The 8640-nt window shown below is 38.3% G+C and overlaps 4 protein-coding genes across 4 annotated transcripts; 2 read left to right on the top strand and 2 right to left on the bottom strand. All coding sequences in view use genetic code 12, as the record gives it.

Moving 5' to 3' along the window:
- Positions 1 to 1039: 1039 nt before the first annotated feature.
- On the top strand, positions 1040 to 2119 carry CORT_0E04030 (transcription factor; the record flags this gene model as incomplete). The annotated part of the gene is made up of 1 exon (XM_003870072.1): positions 1040 to 2119. One exon carries the CDS (start codon positions 1040 to 1042, stop codon positions 2117 to 2119), a length of 1080 nt encoding a protein of 359 aa, XP_003870121.1.
- A 287-nt stretch (positions 2120 to 2406) lies between these two features.
- Positions 2407 to 5733, bottom strand: CORT_0E04020 (hypothetical protein; the record flags this gene model as incomplete). Its single annotated transcript, XM_003870071.1, has 1 exon — positions 2407 to 5733. The coding sequence occupies one exon, from the start codon at positions 5731 to 5733 to the stop codon at positions 2407 to 2409; it is 3327 nt and encodes a 1108-aa protein (XP_003870120.1).
- A 41-nt stretch (positions 5734 to 5774) lies between these two features.
- Positions 5775 to 6665, top strand: CORT_0E04010 (Iki1 protein; the record flags this gene model as incomplete). Its single annotated transcript, XM_003870070.1, has 1 exon — positions 5775 to 6665. One exon carries the CDS (start codon positions 5775 to 5777, stop codon positions 6663 to 6665), a length of 891 nt encoding a protein of 296 aa, XP_003870119.1.
- Positions 6666 to 6722: 57 nt separating this feature from the next.
- CORT_0E04000 (GPI transamidase component) lies at positions 6723 to 8549 on the bottom strand (the record flags this gene model as incomplete). The annotated part of the gene is made up of 1 exon (XM_003870069.1): positions 6723 to 8549. One exon carries the CDS (start codon positions 8547 to 8549, stop codon positions 6723 to 6725), a length of 1827 nt encoding a protein of 608 aa, XP_003870118.1.
- Positions 8550 to 8640: the final 91 nt, after the last annotated feature.

Raw genomic sequence — 8640 nt, 5'->3', positions numbered from 1 at the left:
GATTCTGTGTTCTAGCCCCCACCAGATCAATTGATGGTGAGTTCTATGCCAATGAGCGGCCCCTCAAACCTCCATCATTAATGCTTGTACTCCATCCCTGTCATCTTACTTCCATCAAGCTCGAGGGGTTAGCCAATGGTGCAAGTGCAACGTTATCGATGCCAAGGACCTCTAACACTCCAGAGTACTGTAACACCTGCCGTTTTCCTTCGCGATTGAGGGCTCACTCGTAGTGTGTACCATCCAAGGGGGCTGCTGTGTTGTCAATTCGATATCATTCTCTTATAAGGTTTCGTTTTTTGGCCACTCCTTTATGGAAGGCGATAACCCCGATACATCTATGTGTCTATATTCTCCATCTGGATCACCTGCCTGTGCGTTGGTTGAGCTTATAAACTTCACTATAATGAACAGTTTGAGCGACTACATTAGGATACAGTGCTTTTTATACTCTTTAAATGATGGCTTTCCCACAGAGTCAGCTCACTGTACGGCAAACCATATTAATTCTACATGCTACGCAGTTTTACCAGTATTTTGCGTTGTTTTGTGTGCAAATGTGTTGCAAAAATTATTTGATCATAAAAGTAGAATCAAAACCTATAATACCACCAGAAGAACACACATCTATATACAATATAAGTGAGTCAAAATGTAGAGAGTCTCATCATGTTTAGAATCATACAATACACCTTTTTTTAATCTTACTCCATCATGGTTTGTTAAAGTGGCTTTCTTGAGTGTGTGTATGATGATAAATCAACCTTCGACTCTAAATGAGGTTGTTTGTTTTTAACAGCACCGATATCTCTTTAGTAAGTTGTCTTCTCTCTTTACAGTAATAGTAGTAATAGTAATAGTGATAGTAATAGTTAGTTGTTAATATTAGCTTTCTCCTATTTTCTAATTTGTGTATATATAGAAATGTAGATTTATATAATTTTGGCAACACATTTTCAATTACTTACTTCAAGAGTAAAACACTTCACTTACTCAAGTCGAAAGTATCTAATAGAAACGACAGTAACCTCCCAGCTCCATGAGTAACCATTTATTCAAAAATCAACTTATGATGCCATACTTCAAATCAAATAATAATTCAACTTCCCAAGTCACCACCACCAACAATAATACACCAATTAAACTGCCACAATTCGATAATCCAGACGCAAAAGACCATTACCTGGCACCTCAAAACTATCGTTACCTGTCCTTCTTGCCTGGGTTTTCTACATATACTCATGGATTACCAATTGCTTCTGTCAACACTGCCCCAAACCAAATAGCCGCCAAAGAGCAAATCATTCCTCAACTTAAAAGTCCTTTGCAACAAGTTCCTGAAGAACAAGAAGACGACGAAGGAAAAGAAGATACACAGCAACAACAACAATACCACCACCAACTCAATCAACATGAATATCATCTTCATTCTTGTATTCACCCCCATAAGTTTGATTTATTTAACTCCAATGACGAGAAAATACCCCGTAATTTGCCTAATGATGTTGAATTGGAATTTGTCAGAGCTACTAACCATTTCAATAATGATAATAATAAGAATAAATTCAGTGCTTCAATTTTGCAACAATTACAGGTATTACCCACTGAAAACATTGATGTTTATGACTATTTAAATCCTAGAAAATCAGCAAATATGGGCTACAGAGAGAAAATTCGCAGTTGGTTAGCCTCTGTACCACTTGCTATTGCCTACGACGAAAGTTTAACTCAATTCAATCTCAATTGTTATCCTGGGGTAGTCTCAGCCTCAGAAACAGTCAGCAATTCGGATGCAGAAATAGATTTGGCAGATGTTGATGATGTATTGGAACTTCAAGCACAAAGAGTGACGCGATATGTGAATAGATTGTATTTCAACGAAGAGGAAATACCATTGCCAATAGAAGAGAATGAGGAGGACTTGGGAAATAAAGATTTGGAAGAAGAAGAGGATGGAGAAGATGGAGACGGAGCTGATCAAGGTGAAGAGGGTGGCATGCTTGGAATTGAAGAGTACAACCATAACCCAGCTATTCCCGAACGAAACGAAAATCGTTATAATGGTAGAAAGGGAGTCAATACTAAGGGTGATGTAAAAACAGGTATTGTCCATGAATAGGTTACTTTTGACTCTAGTTAAAACAACTTAGCCAATGGAGACACCAGTACACACAATACAAAGCTAGCATTTCATTTCATTTCAATACATTCAACCATCAAAGAATATATATTTTTTTTTTTTTTTTTTTTTTTTTTTTTTTTTTTTTTTTTTTTTTTTTTTTTTTTTTTTTTTTTTTTTTTTTTTTTTTTTTTTTTTTTTTTTTTTTTTTTTTTTTTTTTTTTTTTTAAATGAATCCCTACTAATCTAGTTCAATTTGCATTATAAACACCAGCATACATTATTCATTACAATCGTAAATCCAACTCTTCAATTTCAAACTGGATATCACCCTCTTCTTCTTCTACCACAACTTTTTCCACTTTTTGCATTTGGGGATAATATGGAACAAGGGCATCACTGCATTGAACATATGCGCTATTGTGAATCTTCCAGAATGGTGCTCTGACTTTTCTTGCGGGATGGAATAATCCTGCCCAAACGTAATTCATAAAAATCCCTAATCCCAAACTCAATCTTAATGAATCCAAACTTTCCAATATCCTTGCTATTACATGGGGAGAAGTCTCATAAATATTGGGCATGATCAAATTTAAGAAGTGAATGAAAAATTCATCATATTCTCTTCCAAGATTCAATCCATAACAATTTGAAGCAATATGACTGACAACAGTAGCTGCGGTTTGACGATGAACCAAGTCTCTATCAAGCAATGCATCCTCCAACAATGGAGTGATTGCAAAGACATAATCTTTTGTAGTGTTTCCATCAAGATATTCAAACATAAAACTCAAAGCTTTTAATACACCGTTTTGAATATTCCTCTCTGGAGTCTTGTACTCATTCATAATTGCGGGCAAAACAGTGAATGGTTGACAAGTTTCGGCAACTATCCCCATAGCAACAGCAGTACAAACCCTTAACTGTCGCTCTTGCACTTTCAAATTATTCAAAAGCATAACAATGATATCCTGAGGTCCAATGGTTTTAGAAATATGACCAAATGTAGCATTGGCTGCAATTCTTATTCTTTTCTTGTTTGATTTCAACATTTCCAATAGATCAAAACATATACGCATCCACTCTTTTGCATTTATGGTTTCGGCATTTTTGGTGGCTATTAGCCCAATCAATCTTACGCTAGATTCTTGAACTTTTTCATGTCGATTTTTTAGTATTGGAGTTAAAGTAGGCAATATTTGGTTAATAGATGGATTGTTCATCTCCAATAAGGTATTGGTATCAATTGAATTGACACAAGAGTATAACGCATTAATGATTGAGCCCAAGACATCGGGATAAACCTCACCCAAAGATTCGTACAAAATCAATATCAACTTTTCCAATAGTGTGTCGTCGTGTTTGAAACAAATCTTTATCACTGGAGCAATAGTGGCAATCAAATCTGACGATTGCTGCCTCACCTCCGGTGATTTATTCTTCATTCTGTACAACACTGAGCTTATAATTAAGTTGAGATGTGGCTTCATTCTTGACCCCAATGCCTTTGTCACTGTACCGAACGCCTGTAGATAAACCTGCCGTTGAACTGTCTGTTCTTGAAATGCAAATAAAACTCCGTCAACCAAAGATTCAACCTGACGGGGGCCCATCTCCACCAACTCATCGGGCCTGTTCCCAATAACCGTATAAAGTGCTTCAACCGCTAATCTTCTTAGTTGTTCATTTTCGTCCTTGGCAAAATGTATGATATAACCCAATATTGTTATGAAGTCAAACTGGGCAGCCAAATGATCAGTAGCTGCAACAACAAGCTTAGTTACTTGCACATTATCAGAGGCAGTCCGCCTATTCCAAAACGCTTGAAAAAATGGTTTGACTAGTTTCAAGTCATAATCAGGCACGATTTTCTTCGAAAGAGGTAAACTCAGGATAATCTTCAACACCGTTTTTCTCATATCTTCATTGGGTGCTGAAAATTGACGCGAAACCAAGAATACCAACTCTGCAGTATAGAAATTGGTATATTCATCATATTTTGGATCAAAATTCATAAGTGGTATTAATGAACCAATACATCTCAAAAATGACACTAGCCCTTTCCCCCTTTGTCTTCGCGCTTCATTCCAAAGGAGCTCCAAAATTGGTTCAAATGCATCAATACCATAGGGATCTACATTCTCTGCCAATTGGGCCAACGTTGCCGCGGTTATGTTTCTGACTTGGGGTGTTTCATCACTGACTGCTGGTGCAAGTGTTTCTACAAGGATACTCAAGTGTGGCAAAATTGCCGATCCGTTCCCTTTCCCCAAAAGGATGCACAACTGTTGGATTGACTTGATACCTGTGTGTTTCGCAGTCCAACTTTTTCGAGAATTGACTATTGCCTTTAGGAACAGTAAATATTGATTTAGACCAAGAGTGTTTGCTACTATGGCAAGAACTCTCGAAGTGAGGTTTCTCACATATTCGTCGACATGGTCTAAGTCTTGTCTCAATGCAGAAACCATGGTTGCAAAACCAACTACCTTGGTTAGGTTGTTTAGAATATCACGAGTTTCATGTCGTATGGTCAGGTCCTCCTCAATCAAGAAAGGAGCTAAAACGTGAATCAATTCTTTGGTATAAGGTCGAATTGACACATTCAATTGAAAAATGATTCTACCAACTAGTTTTATTAACAAATGACGTTCCTGTTCTCCAATTATAGGCTCTAACAACACAGGAAGAATTTGCTTCAATAGTAACTGGGGTCCAAACTTTGCAGCATGTTCAGTCAATGATCTCATGGCTCTCTTCCGAACTGGTTGAGAGCCGTTTTTTAGCTTTAGTATCAACTTCATCGATTGAAATTCTTTTTTCGAGTCCCCTTCAAGGTCTTCCTCTCGTAGTTTCAAGAGATGGCCAAAATGCTTTACATCTTCTTCCTTCACATGCTCGAGATCACCATGTACTGACGAAACTGTTGGAATCAATGACATGGGAATGGAGTTAGATTGATTCGTTGGGGGTACATAGTATTCATCATCTGTTGATGCTACATTTCTCACAGCCATTGCATCTTCTTGAAAGCCATGAGGGCGACCGAGTTGAGTGAATCCTAGAGGTAAAATCTTGTCCAAAATTTCATCAGTCAAAGGTATTCCCTCGGCAACCGGCACATTGATCAGTTTCGAGCTTTGCACAGCAACGGATGATGATGAAGATGAAATCATTTTTTTGGCTGCTTCTCCTTCGTTGTCGTCAAGGACACTTAGTCTTCTCTTTCTTGAAGCGCCTCCATTCTTCTTGTCCTCGATGGCCCGATTGGATTCCTCCTTCTCCAGCTCTAATAATAGCTCCTGATTCACTTCATGATAAGATTTCTTATTATCGAAGTTCAAGTCCACACTTCTGTGAAACCTTTGCCGATTGTAATCATTTTTATTTATATCATCTTGTAGGGCTCTGTTCGGAGTGGAATCGTCATGCTCAAATTCCTTTATTAGCTCCTTTTTCAAAACGTCCAGTATTGAGTAGTTCCCAGCTAGACTATTCTTACTTCCCTTTTGTGGCATGGCTTTGGATGAAGCAATGGCTGGTATGCAAAACCAATGTTTTTGCTTTCGCCAACTAAAAATATTCCGAGCCGCGCAAAGTCCATCATAGGTCATCTTAAAAACACATTTACGCTGTGCCCTCACTAACCATTCCAATGTCAACCCAGAACGCTACTGTTTTACTTACCAGGCTTTTGTCACTACGGGAGAATTCATCGTTTCACTTGATTCTAGATTCCTTGACGCAATCATCCCTATACTTGATCGAAGAATATGCACACCATCTCAATCAAAACCACAAGCTTATTTACTTATCATACGAAACAGTCAATCGACCAAACTATGCAACAGACTTTTTCGATTGTACCGAAGTAACAATTGACAAGATTTTACTATTCATCAAAACACATTTGAAAGACGCTTCACCAACTTCAAAATTGATTGTTGTAATCGACTCGTTGAATTATATCCCGAATGAAAGTTTAACCCAATTCATCGCCAATATGGCGGGTCCAAATGTGGTCCTCATAGCTACATATCATACGAGCTGTGTGGAACCATTTACTAAACATGCAAATTATCCATCGTGCCTTTCTTTGCTCACGTATATAGCTAGCACCATTTTTGAAGTTGAACCTATTTTGAACCAATCGGTGGACAGTGAGAGTTTGGAAAGAAGTATTTTGAGACTAAACTTTCCAATCAATACACATTTGAATAGTGATACTTTTAAGCTCACCTTAACTAACAGGAGAAAATCAGGCAGATCCTTGATATATAAATTCAGTATCCAGAGTAAAAACCACACATATGAGGTGTTAAACGAGTCCACAGCAACTGCGGAAGAGGATGAAGAAGAAATGTTGAAAGATTTAACCACATTCAATTTAACCACCAACAATAAACAAAAATTGGCCAGGGAACAAGTTGAGTTACCATTTATGCAAGCTCAAGAGACACTCGGTTCGGCTGGAGGAGCTATTGTCTACGAATTTGAAAAAGACGACGATTATGATGAAGAGGATCCATACGAAGATCCATTTTAAGTAATGTTAAACATAATATAGGAGTTTCGTAGTAGGAATGAACTTTAGCTGTTGGATTTACTCCACCTTGGTCTTAAATTTGTTCACTTTTGTTAGAATAGATCGCTTAAGCTTGGCCAACTTTGTATCCAGAGAAGCAAGCTCAAATTCCTCTTCTGTAACAGTTTTCTTGGTGAGCAAGTTAAACATGGTGCCAAATGCAAGCGACAAGACCGTGCATGTCAAAATAATGACATTGTAGGGCATCGAAAAATCAGGAGTCGGTAAGGTTAATAATAAACTGGTTGTTCGAAATTCATAGCCACCACGATGATCTCCCTCATTTATTCTGATTACAGCTGGCTCGATATCAAATCCATGATTTGCATCTGGTGGATATTCTCTGTATAGTAGCAACGATTTATCAAAGTCATAACTCACCGCCAATGTCAGCAAAGCTGGGACATTGAAAACAAATTCTAAATGAGAAGGTCTTTCTCTATCTACTGCTGGTTTATAATACCTGCTTTTGATAAACTGCGAGTGATCTTTGACATCGTAAATTCCGGTCGAATTCTTCAAAGTGACATCCAATGTACTTAAATATAACCTCATAAACCAAGGCAATGATTCAAAGTAAGTAAATTCCACATCCTCGATCCGAGGATTGGTAAAAACAACACGCAAGCCGCCTTTATCTAGAGAATAGCCAGATAATGAACGTGAGACATATAACGGAGGGGGTTCAATGGGAACAACGTTGCTGGAGTTGGTTGTAGAAAATTTGAAGTTATAATCGTGTGGTTCTACTATTGGTTCCACGATAACGTTTGATCCATGGCTGTCTAAGAATCTCGTGGCAACAAAAGTGGGGCTTTCTTTTTGCAAGGTGACATTCCAAGCCGAGGGCTCGTAGTCGATTTTTACTCTGCTCACTTCTTGATCTCCCTCAAAGGCAGGTCCTCTAATGGTTCTACCATACAACGTCTCCAAATTCCATTGCAATTCAATCGGATCACTCAAAGGAAAGCATTGCCATATGTTATATTCCTTGGAAGTGTCACATCTCAACTTTTCACCTGCAGTTGGTTTGGGAATTCCACCTTCTTCCTTCTTACGCAATGATCTAACGATATCGATAACTTGACTAACTGTTTGGTACAAATTCAATTTGCAATTACCTTTGTCAGAGCACTCCGTGAAAATATCTACAGACATTCCATGCCATAACGAGTCAAACACTTTGTGTCCATCAAGAAGTGACGAAATTCCAGCTTTACCTCCAGTTGGTAATAGTTTTAAAAAAGGTGTCAAATTTTCGGTGCAAATGGGTTCACTAGGTAATGCTGCACGAAGCAAGTAAAGTTTGTTTCCAAATTCTGGCTCGTATTGACCAGTGTTAGCATCCTGTATAGCATACTTTGGGAAAGTTGTAATATCATTATCAATGAAGTTTAAGGACGCGCAAAAGAAACCTGAAAGGCTTTTAGTCAACTTGGACCAATGTTTCCGCGCAACAGATATACTGGGTGCTTCTATCAAAGCCACGACTTCAACACCAGTTCCCCCACTGAACCAACCCTCATACGGTAGTTTGCCCCATGATTGGGCGTCCCACCAACCTTGTGTAAATCTCAATGACAACTCCCTGGTATTTGTAGATTCTATTATTGGACCTAGTGAGCTCGGAAATAAAGTATAGTGACTTTTTTTCAAGGTTTGGTGGTCATTGGTGTCATCGTAGTAGGAGGAATCAAATGGTTGTGACTGTACCTTGAAATCAAAAGTGGAAAGTAATTTGTTTCTGGGCAATGGTCGCAAGTTCAAAGTTTCCTGGTAAGAAGCATCTCCATATACGAAGCTGAAACAACTAATCACAATGAGACAAGCTCGTACGACGCTCATAATCCCTCAGTTGGTTTTCGGTTGAGACAAAGGAAGTGCAGAATGAAAAATTCAATTGGGTGTTCGTCATAAAACCGCGCAAGCCAAAAAA

The sequence above is a fragment of the Candida orthopsilosis genome (genome assembly GCF_000315875.1).
Source record: "Candida orthopsilosis Co 90-125, chromosome 5 draft sequence".
Lineage (NCBI taxonomy): Eukaryota > Fungi > Ascomycota > Pichiomycetes > Serinales > Debaryomycetaceae > Lodderomyces > Lodderomyces orthopsilosis.
The sequence above is the reverse complement of the archived record's forward strand: the minus strand, read 5'-3'. Positions and strand labels throughout refer to the sequence as shown.